At 45.2% G+C, this 19,091-nt stretch overlaps 1 protein-coding gene across 5 annotated transcripts in view; it reads right to left on the bottom strand.

Moving 5' to 3' along the window:
• Positions 1–19,091, bottom strand: part of GMIP (GEM interacting protein) — an 86,333-nt gene that overhangs the window by 57,759 nt on the left and 9,483 nt on the right. Inside the window, exon 1 of one of the 5 annotated variants that reach the window (XM_081898106.1) lies at positions 9,684–10,034. The exons of 2 other annotated variants lie outside the window; for them this stretch is intronic. In XM_081898106.1, coding sequence (XP_081754232.1) covers positions 9,684–9,705 — 22 coding nt within the window. In that variant the 5' untranslated portion in view covers positions 9,706–10,034. Of the gene's footprint in view, positions 1–986; positions 3,041–9,239; positions 9,628–9,683; positions 10,035–19,091 lie in introns of those variants that run through there. 2 more of the 5 variants (XM_081898105.1, XM_081898107.1) reach the window with 2 other exon arrangements.

Here is a 19,091-nt window from a genome sequence, read left to right as displayed (position 1 = left end):
TAGACAGCTGGGACTCAGCAAAAATCACTGAGCTCCACTTCTAGACTTGACAAAATTCAGGGGGCAGGAGCAACTTGCCTGTGGAGGGAAGCTGCACTGCCAGCTTTCAGGTAGCAGTGCTACTGCTGCTTTCCAAGAGGGAGAGGACAAGGTGGGAGGGAAGCCGGCTTGGTGCAGGCAAATGGGCAGGCTCAACTTGGCACTCCCTCCCATGTGCCCACAATATGCCAATCTCCATGACACCTTGCTCCTCTCCTTCCTGGTAAGTGGTCTGGCCACCACTGGAAGGAAGCAAGGATGTGCTCCATGCTGGTACCAGAGCTTCTGATGCCAAAGAGAGGCAGTCCTACCCATGGCCATTGGAATCAGGGGCTGCTTGGGAAGTGACATGACAGGCACCAGTAGCTGATTGGTTGGTTTCAGGGTAGCATGGAATAAAGTGCATTGCATTACTCTGCATTATTTTCAGCTGGATTCCAGCTAGGATATTCACAATGGAAACCTGCTTAAGCCAGAACATTAATTGTGTTCTCCACGCATGCCCCATGCCATCACCAACTCTGCTTCAAAGGGTTGAGAGAATTCCAGTTTTGGGAGGCACACAGGGGTGAGAAGAGGGGCAGGACATTATGTAGCACAAGGAGAAATACTTGCACTGATGGACCATTGCTACTCTGCAGAATTTCACCCCTTGGCTCTCCACTTGCAACGGGGGTTAAATTGTGCCAAAATTGCCTTTAAAAGCTCCCAAACCTCAAATTTTCTTGTAGCTTTTACTTAAAAAAAAAAAAGCCCAACAACTTTCAGTGTGTCATGGTTTTTACTTTTTTAAATATGGCAATCCTACTTCTGGGGGAACTCTTTGATGGGCGGCTGAGGATTCTCAGCATTTCACACAAGGTTACAATACCCAAGATTCTTATCCATAACTGTTCAGCTGGCCTAAAGTCTATATTGGTTTGTAGTACTATAAACTCTCTTCCGACCTTTCCTTTTTCTGCTTATTCTTCTAGGGGAAAACTTGCTTTACTTTCCTACTAATTTTGGTCTGTTGCCGCCTCCTTTCCTGCTCAAAGGTGCTATTTAAAATTGGACAGATGAGGGCAAAAATAGTTCAGTAGGGTTGCAGCCATCATTGGTCCAACCCAACCACATTATGACATCGGTGCTGCCCAGCCAATCCCTATGAGAGGCTTTATCAGGGCCACCCCAAGACATTTTGGCACCTGGGCGAATGCCCTCCCCAACAAGGAAGAAGGGGAGAGGGAAGATCAGGAACCAGGGGGAAAGAAAGATCAACATCAGGATCTGCTGTCCCTGTGGATCCTGCCGCCTGAGCCGGTTGCCTCACCTTGCCTCATAGGTGGGCCAGCCCTGGCTTTACCACAAAGTCACTGAAAGACACGTGTATCCAGTCACGGTGCAGCAGCAGACCAGGCACGCTGGGGGTCCCTCTGTGCCCTTATTGGCCCCACAGCCCTCACCCATGGCTGCAGCAACGCATTCCAGCAGCCTCCTCATGGCCTGTGGGGCACAGCGGATGTGCTGAGCAACACAGAGAAGGAGGGAAAAGGGGCTGCCAAACTCCTCAGGACACTGCTGGGCGTCTGTTCCCCCTTGCGCCCCCGTGGGCACAGTGCACCAGCCACCTCATCATAATGATGGGGTGTGCCAAGGGTGAAGCAGCAAGCAGAGAGGAGCATGCATTGGCGGCACAAACCTGTGCCACCCCCCTTCTAGGCTTCTCCCTAGAGTCTCACTAACGTCCAGTTCTGTTTCATGAAACAAACACTTGGCCTGGCCTGACCGCTTGTGCAGAAGACTCAGGTGGGGGACTTGAAGTGGTGGAATCTAGACTTGAGCACTTCAGACTGCATGGGGAAGAGGCCATTTTAGAATGCTTCCCCTTGGAAACCACCAAGCAACAATTTAAAAAGAAAACACCCTATATGCTCATAATAAACCTGGATATCAGGATGCAGCATGTGTAAAGATGGCCTAACTCTGGGTCAAAACCCTTTGCCAAACCTTTAAAACAAGGCATGTGCTTCTTCATACCACAAACAGAGCAAAATCTCTCTGCTCTCCTTCCCCCTCCTCCAGAAACAGGATGTGGTTGCCTTAAACTCAGGGGGTTGCTTCACTAAGCAGCAAGCAATGGGAGGAAAGGCTTGTTTGTCAGGCACAAATGAAAACGAAAAGAGCCAGCAATGTTGCTCCAAATCATTTTAACTCAGCTGGGTCTTGCACTTTCTTGCTTGCCTCACTACTGTACTGAACTACGCAGATTGCCCAGCTGAATTTTAATGGGAGGGCAGCCAATAGGGAAAAGAAAAAGACTTGAGTTTAGTTTTGTCCTGACAGTATTGGCTGACACACCTTGGCCGACCACGGAAATTGCACGGGTTGGAGGAAGAGGCTTTGCTGGCCTGTCTTTGTGGACAGCATGCATGCTAAGTGCAGCAGAATACAACCATCTCTGCAATCTGAGAATTCTCAGTGTCTCCAAACAGCACAAACCCCTCTGTGCTGTTGATACTGTTGTCAATGTGAAGGCACGCCTAGGAAGTTGGCTTTTGCCCTTTGGGGCATGATATGCAATGCTGTAGCCGGCTCTGTACATCTGCAGCAACAATCCTAGCTCTGCATAACAAAGTGGAGTGTGGGGTTCACCTTGCTAGTGCTGGGGGACGTGATGGTTAATGGGGAAGATTGGTTGCTAGGGATAGTCCGGGAAGTGACCCTTGGTTTTCATTTCTGGAGACATCTGCTTGAACTCTTGTAGCAGAACAGTGTAACCTCCTCCCAACATCCAAATATCTGTGTGTACAAATTTTGGGCATTCAAAATGGCTTGACTAGATGGACTGGGAGGTGCAGACTGTTTGTTCTAATAGGTGTATCCTACATTCCTAGCTTAATGGGTTCTCCAAGTGGCTTGCAATCCATTTAAAAGAAAAACAATTCATACAGAACCCCCATCAGAAGAGAACCCTAGAAAATGGTGCAATATAACAAGACCATAGAATATAGCAAACCAGCTGTCCACTAAAAACAGTTATGCTAAAATTAGTCTTTAACCCTCTCACAGTGCAGTGACAGCAATAAAATGCCAGCTCTCCAGGTGATTCTCTCTGGGTAGAGTCACCAGAGGGAGGATGCCACTACGGAGAAGGCCCTGGACCTAGTAATTGCCTGCCACATTTCAGACAGTGACTGAAATGAAGGGCGCAGTCATGGGTGCAGCCAGGATTTCTGCAGATCCAAGCTATCGGAGACGTGATTGGTCAGTTAGTTAAGTATTTTTATTTACTTAATTGATTGGAGGGGCAGCTGCCCCCTGTGTGTCTGACTATGCTCATGGGCACAGCTAAAGTAGAATAGGGATTTGTGATGGACATGCCTGGTGGTGATGACTTCAGCACTGTCCAGTGAGAGTCCATGTCTTATAGCACCTCCCGTCCAAAAGTAGCTATAGGCTGGTTCACACTTACCTTGGCTTCATGCTTTCCAGGTCCAGGTCTGAAGGGGGGGGGGGTTATCCCAGCGCTTTCCCTGGGAAAACCTGCATTTTATTGCTAAATCAGAGCAAACAGTAATGTGCAGAAAACCTGATTGCCATTTGTTCTGATTCAATGGTAAAATGCAGGTTTTCCTGGGGAAAACACTGATCCCAGAAAACCCCAAATCCAATAACAATACTGCCCAGACCTGTGCTTAGAACCATGCCACAAAAAGATGTGTGGATGAGCCCTAAGCTTGCCTGCCAGAGTCCCTATAGCCAGCACTGTCAATGAGCCATTTAAGTGCTGTGAAACCGACCACATCAGTGCATACAAGGACCACACTGTCTGCTAGAAGAGTAAAACCAATGTGTGCCCTTCTTACAGGGTCCACACTCCACAAGACTTCTACAGCTTCTCCCCCCACCCCCTCATATTTAATTTTGATATTCCTCCCTTCCTGGAAGTCAAAGCAAGTCTACTAAGGAGAGATCCCAAAGACACCCATGGTTGGATTTGCTTTATATCAATATTTGACATGTGCCATTTGACTGATATAACCATCTCTCTGAGCAGTAGACACTGAATCATATAAAAGTTGTAGGAAGACCAAACTTTGCACTGTCAGGCTATGCAGGGCTATATGTACTCTATGCTTTAAGTTGGCATGTACCAAGTTTATTTTAAAAAATCTGTGTCAAGTTGAAATCAACAGCTCTTATAAAAATTGCATGTATTTGCCTAATTTATTTTGCTTTGTCCACAGAAATCTTTGCAGGGCACTGAAACTCTGTTCACTCAGCACTGGAAATCTTTCCCAAAACACACACTGCCAATTTCACCTGGTAGTGCTCACACGTTCAAGGCTATTTTTGCAACCATGAGGACTAGACACTTGGTTTTTTAAAATGGAAGCTGAACAGACAGTATGCAGAATATTGTACTTAATACCAATTTTTACATCTGTACAATATGTGTTCAGAAGCCTAGAATATGCACAGTCATGAATGCATTTTATAACACTGATATCTATCTTAATATTAAGGAACTCTATAACTCAAGAACTCTTCCTAAAATTTAGCCTAAATGTCTTATTATATAAACATAATAAGTGTGCCTTGCCCATATCTAGGGATGGGCAAATCTGTCAATTCTAGTTCATTTCTCATTTTTTCAGTCTTAGTTCAGTTCTTCACATTCCACATTTGCAATTTTTTTTTATAAAAAACACAAGTCCCTCATGAAGATTAATTACATTTTAGTGCTATTTCCTAATATACACATTTTTTGCAACATAGTTTCTCCTTATATATTGCATTACATGCTATTTTCACTAATATATGCATTTATATCCTGTATAGTTAAAGCTATGGTTTTCCCAGTAGTGATGTATGGAAGTGAGAGCTGGACCATAAAGAAGGCTGATCGCCGAAGAATTGATGCTTTTGAATTCTGGTGCTGGAGGGGACTCTTGAGAGTCCCATGGTCTGCAAGAACATCAAACCTATCCATTCTGCAGGAAATCAGCCCTGAGTGCTCACTGGAAGGACAGATCCTGAAGCTGAGGCTCCAATACTTTGGCCACCTCATGAGAAGAGAAGACTCCCTGGAAAAGACCCTGATGTTGGGAAAGATTGAGGGCACAAGGAGAAGGGGACGACAGAGGACGAGATGGTGTGATAGTGTTCTCAAAGCGACCAGCATGAGTTTGACTAAACTGCGGGAGGCAGTGGAAGACAGAAGTGCCTGGCGTGCTCTGGTCCATGGGGTCACAAAGAGTCAGACATGACTAAACGACTAAACAACAAACAATGCATTTATATGCACACTTTACCCCAGAATATACATTTTTGTACACCTTATTTGTCTGCAGAACAGCACTGCAAAAAGTAAAAATACACAATACCATAGCAACAACTTAAAGGTAAAGGTAAAGGTACCCCTGCCCGTACGGGCCAGTCTTGCCAGACTCTGGGGTTGTGCGCCCATCTCACTCAAGAGGCCAGGGGCCAGCGCTGTCCGAAGACACTTCCGGGTCACGTGGCCAGTGTGACATCGCTGCTCTGGCGAGCCAGAGCTGCACACGGAAACGCCGTTTACCTTCCCACTAGAAAGCGGTCCCTATTTATCTACTTGCACCCAAGGGTGCTTTCGAACTGCTAGGTTGGCAGGCGCTGGGACCGAGCAACGGGAGCGCACCCCGCCGCGGGGATTCGAACCGCTGACCTTTCGATCGGCAAGCCCTAGGCGCTGAGGCTTTTACCCACAGCGCCACTCGCGTCCCAGCAACAACTTATCTCATGTGAAATCAGTTCGCTGAATGCCTGGTGGAATAAAAACATCCTATGATCACCTATATATCATAGTGGAGTAGGCCTGGCATATTTTCCTGGGGAGTTTCACTTTTTTACAATCTGTAATTACTACAGCAGTGTTACTAGCAAGAGTCAAGAAGTTGCCCTTTTCCTAAAGCAAACACGAATGCCTAGGGCATGCCTGGTGACTACTACGCAGGCTCATTTAATTGCTTATAATTCTAGTCACTCATAAGTCTCCAGGTGCCAAAGTCTAACAACTCATCTCAAGATCTCCAGGGGATGAAGTTTAGCTCTCAGAGGGAGAAAATAGTGGTGGTTCCAGACAACCTGTGTGTTGAACATTCACCCTGTTTTGTTTGTAGAGAACTTAGATAACAATGGCTGTTGACTGAGCATTAATTCCAGATTATTTGCAGGGAAGTTAAATGATGTTGTGTCAAAGCAAGTGTCATCCAACACTTTCCCGTGCATTTTCCTTATTATAAAAGTCTGATCTTTTGCAGAAGCAACTTTGTTGTTTGAGACCTCTAAACCAACATTAACTGCACAACTTGAATTTGTGACAGAATTTCACCTGAAAACAGTTACTGTCTGGAAGTGCCTATAGCATGAAGACAGAAACCAGCGGATGGGCTATTTTCTGTTTGGCTTGAGTATTTTTGCTATTAGAGCAACCTGTGGCTATGAGGCTTTGCCCAGAAACTACTGGACACAGGCTCTGTTCCCAATGCTCCCAGGCAAAATCTCTGTCTATGGCCAGGTTCTGTCCCTACGCTACCAAGGCCCACCCCTTATTTCTAAGGCTCTGCCCCATTAATCTTAGGGTGGGATTTAATTAATGAGGTGCATCCACGGAATTGGCTCTTGCTTGTACAGTGGCCTTCCCGCTCCTCCCCTTGAACCCTGAAATTGGCTCTGAAGGGGTTGGGAGGACCCCAAAAAGTGCACTGGAGGAGGAGAGGGGGGAATTGTTCCATCTGTCAAGCCCAGATGCTTGTCCTAATTGAATAATGGCCTTAGTGCAACGCTGAATTCCTTCCTCAATATCTTGTTTTTATGAAACCTGGTAACTTTGTAAATCAGTGTGTAGAACTGCAGAACTGGCTGGATGGGATCCTGAAACATACCCCTCTCATTCTTAAATGGTGCCTCTAACTTCTGCCCAGAAATTAATGCAGAAACGCATGGATTCCCACATTCCTTTGCATGTACGTGTCTTGTCCGGTGTGTGAATTTTGTATACATGGGGAACAGATCCTCCCACTGTCCTCCAAACGCTTGCTTGTTAAGCAGTGTCGACATCTATTCTGTGTGTGCCAGGCCCAGGACCGGAAATAATGTTCTAATTGAGGCAGGGAAAGATGCTGAGTTGGGTTTTATTTTTTTGGTTGTTTTTTTTTACTATTTGACACTTTCTGTGAAATGAGGTAAGAGGAGCACAAAGGGAAGTGGAACTTCTGCCTTCTTGCTGAGCACAAATGAGCTGTAAAAACATCCACCATGGAAAAAGAGAGCCAGTGTCTACGGAGCCTTGTCCTCACTGTCCGTCAGAATGAAATGGAGGCCTGATATGGGATATGAACCATTCACTTAGGTCATACAAGGGGGCTGTAGCGCAAGCTGAAACAGTGAATCAGAGGCACATAGGAACATGAACCCCTAAGAGTGCTTAAGAGAACCACACCCATCCAGTATTGAAAATGCCTTGTGGCTTTTCTCTGTGAGACTATGTACCGTAATTCCCTTCCAAAAGAGGCAATGGCGGCTTTTAAAAAGGATTAGGGAAATTCACTGAGATAATGTGTTTCAGTAACTCCTAACCTGGGTGGCTGTGTTCTCTCTCCCCTGTGGGAGGCAAGAGGTCTCTGAGCGCAGGTTGCTGGAAACAGCCAAGAGGGAGAGAGGTCTGCTCCTGCTCAGCTCCTGCTGACGGGCTTCCCATAGGCATCTGGTTGGCCACTGGAGGCAGGCCTTGACTGGCCACTGGCCTAATGTAGCCAGCTCTTCTTATGACTATTGTATATGACTCTGGGGCTCTGCTTGTAACACAACCTCACCTGGAGACCTCAACCTCAGACCTCACCTGGAGTACTGTGTCCAGTTCTGGGCACCACAGTTCAAGAAGGACACTGACAAACTGGAACATGTCCAGAGGAGGGCAACCAAAATGGTCAAAGGCCTGGAAACGATGCCTTATGAGGAACGGCTAAGGGAGCTGGGCATGTTTAGCCTGGAGAAGAGGAGGTTAAGGGGTGATATGATAGCCATGTTCAAATATATAAAAGGATGTCACATAAAGGAGGGAGAAAGGTTGTTTTCTGCTGCTCCAGAGAAGCAGACACGGAGCAATGGATCCAAACTACAAGAAAGAAGATTCCACCTAAACATTAGGAAGAACTTCCTGACAGTAAGAGCTGTTCGACAGTGGAATTTGCTGCCAAGGAGTGTGGTGGAGTCTCCTTCTTTGGAGGTCTTTAAGCAGAGGCTTGACAACCATATGTCAGGAGTGCTCTGATGGTGTTTCCTGCTTGGCAGGGGCTTGGACTCGATGGCCCTTGTGGTCTCTTCCAACTCTATGATTCTATGATTCTACAACATTGTGATCTATGGGGTAAGGTTCCTGTATCTGAGGATTGCTGGAAGATGAATATGGTGCATGTGAGACCAAGTCAGGGAGTCAGGTCACCTGACCTCTATATCCTTCCCAGCTCTAAGATGCTCTGTGATTTTGTGTCCAATGTGTAAGTGTGTACGTATGTGTGTATGTATGTACGTACGTACGTGTGTATGTGTGTACGTGTGTATGCATTTTGTGTCCAATGTGTAAGTGTGTACCTACAGAAGGGCAGTTAGGCAAAAACAGCCAGGAAATGGAAATCTGTGCTGATCACAGCCCTGAGCATGGCTGGCAGGAGATGGACCATCTTGCAAGGGCTCCTCAGATGGCCTGAATAATTTCCACTCAAACATCTAGTGCAACAGCTGAAACAAATCTGGGGAGGAAAGTTTCCTAAAATTTCACGTGTGTGTGTACATATAGAATTTCAAATCTGACATTTCTGCTACAAAACTTTAAAAGCATTAGTTTTAAAAGTTGCTTTTTTAAGTTTCAGGATTAGGGTTCCTAGTGCTGTGTGCACATGCCTTCAGTTTCAGAGATATAACTTAAGGGTCAGCCTTTTAAAATAAGTTTTCAAGTAACAAATATATAATATATACAAATATATAACACCAACTACCTTTTGAGCCCTCTTCCCAACTGTGAATACAATAAGAATATAATAATGGTTTCTGAAGCAATTAATAACTGCTCCTGCTTTCTAAGTACTTCTGAAATGAACACTGCTATACTCAATCTGCCTAGTTTCATTTAGTTTCCTCTTTTTTGCACCAGCCACAACCAAGGACTGCAGACTGACCTTGGGTAGAGGCCCACAGGGGCTGTATTTGCACAGCAGAGGTGGTGTTGCCCATTGCTGTACCTCTTTGTCCCTTTTGCCTCAGGTTGTCTCTGGTCAAACAGGTTTCGCAGGCTGTTACTCCCCACATTTGGGGTGGAGGGAACTGTTAACTGCAGAGGACAGCTGGCTGAGTGTGTATATACACATGGTCTCTTTTGTGCTGTCTTTGGTTCCGAACAAAATCATTGATCCCCTGGCCCTGAATAAACTGCTGGTCTCATCCACTCAAGCTTTACTCTCAGAGATCCGGCCCCAAATAGCAGTGTGAATTTTCCAGCAAGTGCACAACCACACCTTCAGTGCAGCCCCAGATTAGAAGCCCCAGGACCTGCCTCCTGACAGCGCACTAAGAATGAGCTCCATCCTTTGTGCTGAAATAGATCAGAAGATTGCTTCACCTACCAGCAGGTTCAGGGTCCGCCATGGTCAAGTCCTCAGCAGGAAACACAGGGGTGAATCCCAGCCCAAGTCCCCGGACGACTCAAAAGCCACAGGCTCTGGGAGGTGGCCCCACGGGTTCTGCATACTTTGCAGAGCCTTGCTGGTCTGCCAGAGCCCGCAGCCACTCAAGAGCCTTGCTGCTTCCTGCCAACAAGCATTTCCGTGTGAGGAAACTTTTTTGTCCCTTTGATTTGCATACTTTTCTTTAGCTTGCAAGAAAGAGGGCCCTGTGGCAATCCTGCTGGCTTTGATATCTGCAGCTGCACAAGGCCTCTTGGCTTTGAGGTTTTCCGAAATTAACAAACCTCACTTTCTACTCCGGGTCTTGAGGACCTCCTGACAGAAATATGGCTGGTGGGGATGAAGTAAAAAAAGGCTACCCCCTCCCAGGGGAGGGGAAGGAAAGGGTCTTCTGGCTGGCCCCTGCCCAGCTCACGTCAGCGGCCCCTCCCTTGGGCAACTGCCACCAGGGGGGCCTCTGAAGAACCCCAGATCCCATGGGGAGTGGAGAGGCAGCAGTTGCAGCTGCTGCTGCTTTAAAAAAAAAATCCATTGTTTTGTTAGCTTATGTTTCAATCGCTGCATATTGCTGTAATAACTTTATGTAAAGCACTTTGTGACGTCTGCCAGAAAAGCAGTATACAAATGAATGAATGAATGAATGAATGGATGGATGGATGAATGAATGAATGAATGTGTTTGCTCTGTAAGCCAACAACTATGCAGTAATATGCAGGAAGAGAAAGTAATAATCCAAACAAAAATAATAAAATGCATAAATTTTCTGAAACTGCTTAGACCCCCCTGGATCCTGGACACCATAAGCCATCGGCATTCATGGCACATGATTGCAGGCTTCCTTAGAGCAGCTCTGCAAAGTGGACTAGTCCTGCTCACCCCATGTGACAGCTAAAGCTAAGAAAATACTGGCTTGCTTAAAAACACCTATGATGTCTGTAACTAAGGTAAGATTTGAATGCGGGGCTTCCTGTTTTATGTTCTTAGCAGCTCTACTAAACTGTACTAGCTCAATCAAGTAAAACGGGAGATAAACTGTGGACTTTAAGAGAGAGCTGAAAACAATTTGTGAGAGACATCACTGAACTTCAACTGCTGGTTCAGGATGCCTGGGCAAGGGGGGATGGGGGGTAGCTGCCCCCCCCAATCAAGGAAAACAATAGAAATACTTAACTAACTGACCAGTCATGTCAGTTCTGCCCCCCCTAACAAAAGTCACGTCCCCCTAATAAAAATACTGGCTCTGCCCATGTCGGGATGGGACTCTGTACTGCAGGAGTGGTGCATCTATGCCCCCACCCTCATTCAGGGCTGATGGGAGCTAAGGCTTGACTATATATGGAGTTGCAAAAAGCAGTTCCACTGTTCAGGTACAAAGGAAGCAAATGAAGTGGGTCCCTAAATGCTTGTTTGGGTGAGGGTTAGGGCTCTGGGTCTGGAACTGTTGAAGGACTGCTGTCATAAAGTTAAACCAGGGATGGGTCAGCTTCACTTTGGGTGGTCTTTATAATAGAATCCCCAGGGCTCATTTCTGTGTTTTCACTTTGCAAAGGAAGAGTGCCAACTCAGGCTCTTTTACTGTTTAAAGCATAACCAATCTGAATATGCACTTTTGCTTCAGAACATAAAAAGGGCTAGTATTAGTACAGGATTTAGCATTTTAAAATTAATGAACAATTCTACAAAGTACTAATTTGAATGGTCCACCCCTGACACTTTATGGCTCTTATCCCATGTTGGTGGCCTTTCAGCTGATTCCCTGGTGGCTCCCTGGAATGTAGAGTTAACCAAGGCTATTGACTGCCTGGCTCCAAAGCACCCTCTCTGATTGCATGGAGCCCAGACAGCCCCATGGTTTTCTCCAGGGCTGAGGCCGATGAAACAATCACTGAGACAGCTAGAGCACCAGTGGCAGAAAACTCATTCTGAATTGGACCAGACACAGGTTAGAGCTCAACGTCGAGCCTACCAAGTGGCGATAGCCATGGCAAAGAGGACCTTCTTCACTGCCTCTATTGCATCTGCAGAAAACAGTACCAGGAGACTCTTTCAGGCAGTCTGGAATCTAACAGATCCTTTTCACCACTGGGTTCTGGTGAGGACTCCCAAGATCTCCTTAAATGACTTTGCGAAGTTTTTTGCAGATTAAATAACTCAGATTTGGAAGGAGGTAGACTTTACCGTGGTAGCAGGGCTGGGGCAGGAGAGTGGCTCCCAGTACGTTTCCAAGCACAAGTCAAAGTGCTCACCTTTAAAGCCCTGCATACCTGAAGGAGCTTCCACTCCCATCTCTGAGGTCCAGCTCCAAGGGCCTTCTGGTGGTTCCCTCACTGCAAGAAGTGAGGTTAAAGGCAGAGGGCCTTCTCAGTAGTGGCACCCTCCTTCTGATGTTAAGGAGATAAGTACGGTAACCTCACAACCTTTAGAAGACATCTGAAGGCAGCCCTCTATAGAGAAGCTTTTAATGTCTGATGTTTTATTATGTTTCTGTATATTTGTGCAGACCAAGGATCAACCCAAGATCCTCCTAGTCTAGCATTCTTTGGCAGCAAATAGTAAGCAATATGGAGTCCATCTGTGGACCACAGCCGACAATTGGGAAACACTGGCTTGCCAACACTCCAACTGGAGAACAGCCTTTACCAAAGGTGTCATGGACATTGAAGATCCTTGAACTGAGGATGAAAGGGAGAAACATGCTAAGAGGAAGGCATGTTTGGCAAATCCTCATCATGATCTACTCCCACCTGGAAACCTATGTCCCCACTGTGGAAGGACATGTGGATCCAGAATTGGCCTCCACAATCACTCACAGACTCACTGCTTGTTTTTTAATTGGGTTTTATAAACAAGAATAATGTTATAAAAACTCTGTTAAGACCATGTTCATGGAAGACAATCTTACTCAGCTACAAGTGATTGCCAAAGAAGAAAACTTTCTGCCTGCCTCTGGTATACAAAAACCTTTTCTGTGTGTGCCACAGTCACCTCTGATCAAACAGGTTTTGCAGGGTTTTGAAACAATATAAAAACCTGCAAGGCCTATTTGACAGAGGCAAATGCAAAATGAACATACACACCAAGAACATACACATCAACCTACCCTTTAAACCTCCTTCAACCTCCTTTCCCTTTTTGTGGGAGCTGGGGTGCCCAACTTCAGCCTGTCTTTGAGGGCATCTCCCTGTCTCCCCAAAAGTCAAAATAGGAACTGATTTACCAGGGACAGGTACCAGAAATTATGTGTGAAAAGCAAAGAACATTGAAACACATGAGACTTCACACCTATGTCCATTATTTCACATCTACCTGTGAGGCATCATGGTCAGAATTTTGCATTATTTTGAAAATGCTTACTTCTATATTAATACCAGCTCTAGGGCCTTCATGGTGTGATGGCAGGACTGCAGGACTCCCCAAGGAGTCCTCTCTCACTCTCTTTCCAAACCGGTTTTGAACTTTCAACACTTATTGAAAACATGAATGTCACTGTAGGGCCAGGGTGTTATTTTAGCAGACTTTTACAAGCATCTTTGCACTTGATCACATCACCTTGTGGGATAAAAGTGAAAGTGATTCCGTCTGGGGTTTGTCAAAGCCAACGTATCTATACTGCATCTTGGCAAGACTGAACCCAAGACATAAAACGCTCAGAAGATATAAAGAACTGCAGACTGATGTGGCAAAAGACTGAGGAGGATGTCATGGCACTTTCTGTCCCTACTTCTGCATTCTCAAAGCCACAGAAGACAACTCAATAGCAACCCTCCCAAAGGCCATTTGCCAACAGACTGCTTATCTGCATAGCATTTGCGTTCTTTTTCTCCAAAAATTATATGGTGGGTGGAGTTGGGGGAACAAACCACATTCTGCATGGAAAGTTGCTGCAGCCCTGGACACTGCATGGCTGTGATCAGGGCCAGATTGAGGTTTGATGAGGCCCTCAGCTACTGAAGGTAATGGGGCCCTTTATATGTCCAGCTGTCAACAACTAATTGTCACTGTGTTTTTGTTGAATATATGCTATATGGTAATTGATGGACCTAATAGGTATCTAAAGCCATTTGCACATAACAAATAGGAGCCGACACAACACAAAACACTGTTGCTGTATGTAGGTCCTCATAGGCATCCTTGAGATGGGCACCTTCAATTTGACATTTTCTCACTTCATGAGTGAACTAGATCTTTTTTGTCCTCTACATGAGCGTCCACATTCCTTTCTTGCTTTCTGTTACAGGGAACTGTATTTTCCTACTCCTCACTTCCCTGTTACAGGGAACTGTATTTTCCTACTCCTCACTTCTTACTGTGAACTTCACTAGCACCTCACTTTGGCTGCCTGGCACTCCTCAACCACAATTTGCAACCATCCCTGCCAGGGAAAACTTTCAACTGTTTATTTTTGCTTGCTATTAAAGGCATAACATTTCTGCCTTTCCTGCATGTTTTCAGTGCAAGACACTCCTTCCATAAACTTAACAAGCCCCTAATCTGTTTCAGGGCAGTGGTAGACCTTGGGATCACAAATTTCAGTGGTGTCCTGTGTGGTGCCAAAATTTGACATCTCTCTCTCACACACACCCTTGCCTTCCTTTAAAAAAAAAAATTATTAACAAACCAATCAAATCACATTAATTCCAAATTACAGAGCCAAATTTTAATTTTTTGTTGGGGGTACCGATGTGTCAAGCTCCGAAAGGGATCCGGTTATCTTATTGCTGCTGCTTTGATGTTCACAATTCTGTCCAAATAATGTTCATAATTCTATCCATTCCTTCTTTGTTGTTTTCCTCATCTCTTGTTGTTTTCGTATATTTTTCCTTTCTTTACTTTGTGACCTCTGATAATCTCCACAAGCGAGTTGAAAACAAGCATTTTTATAATCCTGTGTGGATTTTTCCATTCATCCAAGAGTCATATTCAGACAGCAGACGCATTTCATCACTTCCATAAAAACAATCTTCACGTCTGCTCATTAATCCTCGCAGGCCTGTCACTCCCTTCTCGGTCTTCTCAGGGGGTTCTGCCAAGAGTCCGATATAATAACAAAGCCAACGCCTCCTCCCCCTCTTAATCGTCAATCCTGGAACAAAGCCTGCCAACATGGCGACTCTCTTTTTATAACTGCGCCATTCCAAAAGCCTTTGATTCTTTTCCAGATCTCCATAAACCATGCCTTTGGTTAGTAATTCATTTCCACACATGGAATTCCACAAATTCAATCACTATTTTACAAGCTGCAATAAAGAGCATGAAATCACTGCAGGACTCTGAGTATATTTCAAATATCAATATGAGAATTAGGCTGGAGAGGATTTAGAGGGGGAAGGAGCTGAAGAGTGTCTATTCCCAGCCCTGAAGAGAACTCCTGAGTCCCTACCCTTGTTCACATGAAGCCTCAATTCACCACAGACACTTTGACAACTTCCTCTTCAAAAATACAGTGGTACCTCGGGTTAAGAACTTGATTCGTTCTGGAGGTCCGTTCTTAACCTGAAACTGTTCTTAACCTGAAGCACCACTTTAGCTAATGGGGCCTGCCGCTGCACGATTTCTGTTCTCATCCTGAAGCAAAGTTCTTAACCTGAGCTACTATTTCTGGGTTAGCGGAGTCTGTAACCTGAAGCGTCTGTAACCTGAAGCGTCTATAACCCAAGGTACCACTGTAAAACAAAAACACACACCAGAGGACAGTGTCGGCTGGCCTCCACTGACTTCTTTGGCGGCAATCCTCCCAAGTGAACAAGGGAGCAGGTGATCCAGAGAGGGATTTTCTTAAAATCTTGATGTTGAGCTCCTTTACATGGGTTTCCCACCCACTCCCAGTTTCTGCCTCACTTCTTAATTTCAACAAGGAGCAAGTTCTCCTCCCCCCAGTTCCACTAAAAATAAGGCTAAATATCCTACCTTGTATGCATAATTACACACACTATTACTTCCCTTGATCTAGATGCTATACTCCTATTGATGCAGCCCAGAATTGCATTGGCTTTTTTAGCTGCCGCGTCACACTGTTGGCTCATGTCAAGTTTGTGGTCAACCAAGACTCCTAGATCCTTTTCACATGTACTGCTCTCAAGCCAGGTGTCACCCATCTTGTATTTGTGCCTCTCATTTTTTTGGCCCAAGTGCAATACTTTACATTTCTCCCTGTTAAAATTCATCTTGTTTGTTTTGGCCCAGTTCTCTAATTTGTCAAGGTCGCTTTGAAGTGTGATCCTGTCCTCTGGGGTGTTAGCCACCCCTCCCAGTTTGGTGTCATCTGCAAATTTGATCAGGATGCTCTTGAGTCCATCATCCAAGTCGTTGATAAAGATGTTGAATAAGACCGGGCCCAAGTTACTCTTCTCCAGGATGAAGAGGAACCATTGATGAGCACCCTTTGGGTTCGGTCAGTCAGCCAGTTACAAATCCACTGAGTGGTAGCATAGTCAAGACCGCATTTTACCAGCTTCTTTACAAGAATATCATGGGGCACCTTGTCAAATGCCTTGCTGAAATAGGTATTTCCACTATAAGCAATCAAAAGCTTTGAGGATGTCTAGGGACATAATTGTCAGTGGGAGTTTAGTTGCCTTGCTGTGTTCAATCAGATTCAGTACAGTGGTACCTCGCAAGACGAATGCCTCGCAAGACGAAAAACGCGCAAGACGAAAGAGTTTTCCGTTTTTTGAGTCGTTCCGCAAGACAAATTTCCCTATGGTCTTGCAAGTTCTTGCGAGTTTGTTTCCTTTTTCTTAAAGCCGCTAAGCCGTTAATAGCCGCTAAGCCGCTAATAGCCGTGCTTCACAAGACGAAAAAACCACAAGACGAAGAGACTCGCAGAACGGATTAATTTCGTCTTGCGAGGCACCACTGTAGTTTTCTGATGGGGTCTGTTATATTGCGACCAAGGATGAAGCCAGTCTGGTCTGGGACTGTAGGAAAATTGTTAGGTGGTTGGCCAAGATTGATGTGAATATCTTGTAGTCTTGGTTTATTAATGAGATTGGGTGGTGTGATTCTACTTTGAGGCTATCTTTCAGTAGTAATAATAATAATAATAATAATAATAATAATAATAATAATTTATTTATACCCTGCCCATCTGTCAGTGGTTTTGGGATAGAGACTATCTTGAAGGAGGCCCAGGTTTTAGGAATGGGCCCCCTTTTATTATGTCATTGAATAGGCGGGTCATGTAGGGCAGCAGGGGTTCTCTGAATTTCCTATAGAATTCTGCTGTAAAACCATCTGGGCCTGGGGCTTTGTGTGGCTTCAGGTTTTTGAGGACCGTATCTATTTCCTCTGGGGTGATAGGACTGTCCATGAATTCCTGTCCCTCATTGGTTAAGGTAGGCACTGTCAGCCCTGCTAGGAATTTTCTGATTTCCTCTGCAGGCGGGTTATGGAAGGTATATAGGTTGGAGTAAAATAAGGAAGAGGAGGAGGAAGGGGGAAGGGAGGGGAAATTAGAGTAAAATATAAAGAAGAAATAAAGGAGATAGAAAGAAAAAGGGAGGGAAAAGAGAGAGGAAAGAATAGTAATGATAAAAAATTGAAGTGGTGGTCCAAGTAATAGCATGAGGTAGGTGGCCACAAAAGTGGGGGGTTACCATTGAAAATGGGTGGGTCTGTGATTTGTATTATTGTTATTATTATTATTTGTTGGGGGGAAGGAGAGGACAGAAAGGAGAGATGAGGGAAGGGGATGGAGGGGGTAGGAGATTTAAGAGTTAACAAAGAAGGAAATTGAAAGCAAAAAACAAAGAGCAAAAAAGAAAGAAAAAGAAAGAAAAAGAAAAGAAAAATCTGAAGATGTTGAGATGGTGTGCTTAACAGTAGTGTGTGTGTGTGTGTATCAAATGAGAAAAGTAAAAAAATATATGTAGAAAACCCTTTTGAGAGGGAAAAAATAAAATTGTGGGGGGGGGGTATTCTCTTTAAAGAGAAAAAGGAAAAAATGTGGGATGGGGGAAGGAGAGAAGAAGAAAGGGGGGAAGGGGGAGGAAGGGGGAAATAGCAATAGCAATAACAGCAATATGGAGAAAAGTTTTGTTTTAAAAGAGGATGGTGATAGTACAGTGGTACCTCGGGTTACATAAGCTTCAGGTTACATACGCTTCAGGTTACAGACTCCGCTAACCCAGAAATAGTGCTTTAGGTGCTTTGCTTCAGGATGAGAACAGAAATTGCGCAGCAGCGGCACGGCAGCAGCGGGAAGCCCCATTAGCTAAAGTGGTGCTTCAGGTTAAGAACAGTTTCAGGTTAAAAACGGACCTCCGGAATGAATTAAGAATTGGCCGCGGGGGGGGGGGGAGAGGACTCTTTTTTTCTATTTAATTTTAAAAAATGAGAGATAAAAATAAGAAAAGTAAAAATGAAAGAACAAAAAAATTAAAAATAAATCAATAAATAAGAACAGCAAGCCTGGGGCAAAGCGGCAGTCCTAGGGAGTAGCCTGTGTTGGTTCAGGGCGTTATTCTGGGTGCAGCCATTTTAATTCTTAAGAAGTAATTTTTTGGGTTTTTTTTTAAAAAAAAATTGGGAAAGAAAAAACATATTATTAAGAAATATTTTTTAAAAAAAATTAAGGAGAAGGAATTAAGATTTGATAAATAAATAAATAAATAATAAAAGATGGTTGTAGTGGCAGTGCCCCCCCCAAAAAAAGGAAACGAAAAAAGAGAGAGGAGGTTTTGAATAATAATGAAAAATATTCTTCCCGTGGGGGAGGGTCCGTGCTGCGCTCTCTTTTCTTCCAGGGTGTCCTTCGTCACACGGCCTCCTTCTGGGCCCCGATCTGCTCCTGGAGTGCTAGCCACTGGGGAGGTAGACTGGGGTTGGGCCTGGGCTTGGCCGCACGATTCTTTGTGGCCTCCCTGGCCCTCCTGGTGCTCTTTTCTACCTTTGGCGCCGGCGGCAGCAGTAAGCTGGGGAGGTTGGGGCTTCTTTTTTTTTCTTGTCCCCCCCCCCATGTTGGCTCCGGAGGCCTCCAAGCCCCAGAGCTCTGCTGGGCCGTTGGCCAGGGGTTCTTGGTTCCGGCTTGGCCAAAGTCGCTGGGGGGGTTCTTGGCGGCTCCCCTGGCTGACACACTGGGCGCCCCTGGTTCCTCTCTGGTAGCAGCATTGGTGGCGGCAGTCCTGGTGGCCTGGAAGCCAGCCAGGCAGCGCAGTTGATGCTGGCTGCCTTCAGGGGCTCCATGCCGCCATGGTGCTCGCCACTTTGCCTCGCTGGAAGTTAGGTACAGAGTTTTTGTCTTCCATTTGAATTAACACATTTAATAAAAAAAAACTCCTGCAAAAGGAGTTCTATATCCCAAATATTTCCTGTGCGTGGTGTTTATCTTATCCATGTTGTTTCTTCATT

The sequence above is a fragment of the Podarcis melisellensis genome (genome assembly GCF_964234715.1).
Source record: "Podarcis melisellensis genome assembly, chromosome: 2".
Classification (NCBI taxonomy): domain Eukaryota; kingdom Metazoa; phylum Chordata; class Lepidosauria; order Squamata; family Lacertidae; genus Podarcis; species Podarcis melisellensis.
Note: the sequence above shows the minus strand (reverse complement) of the source record. Positions and strands in the feature narration are given on the sequence as shown.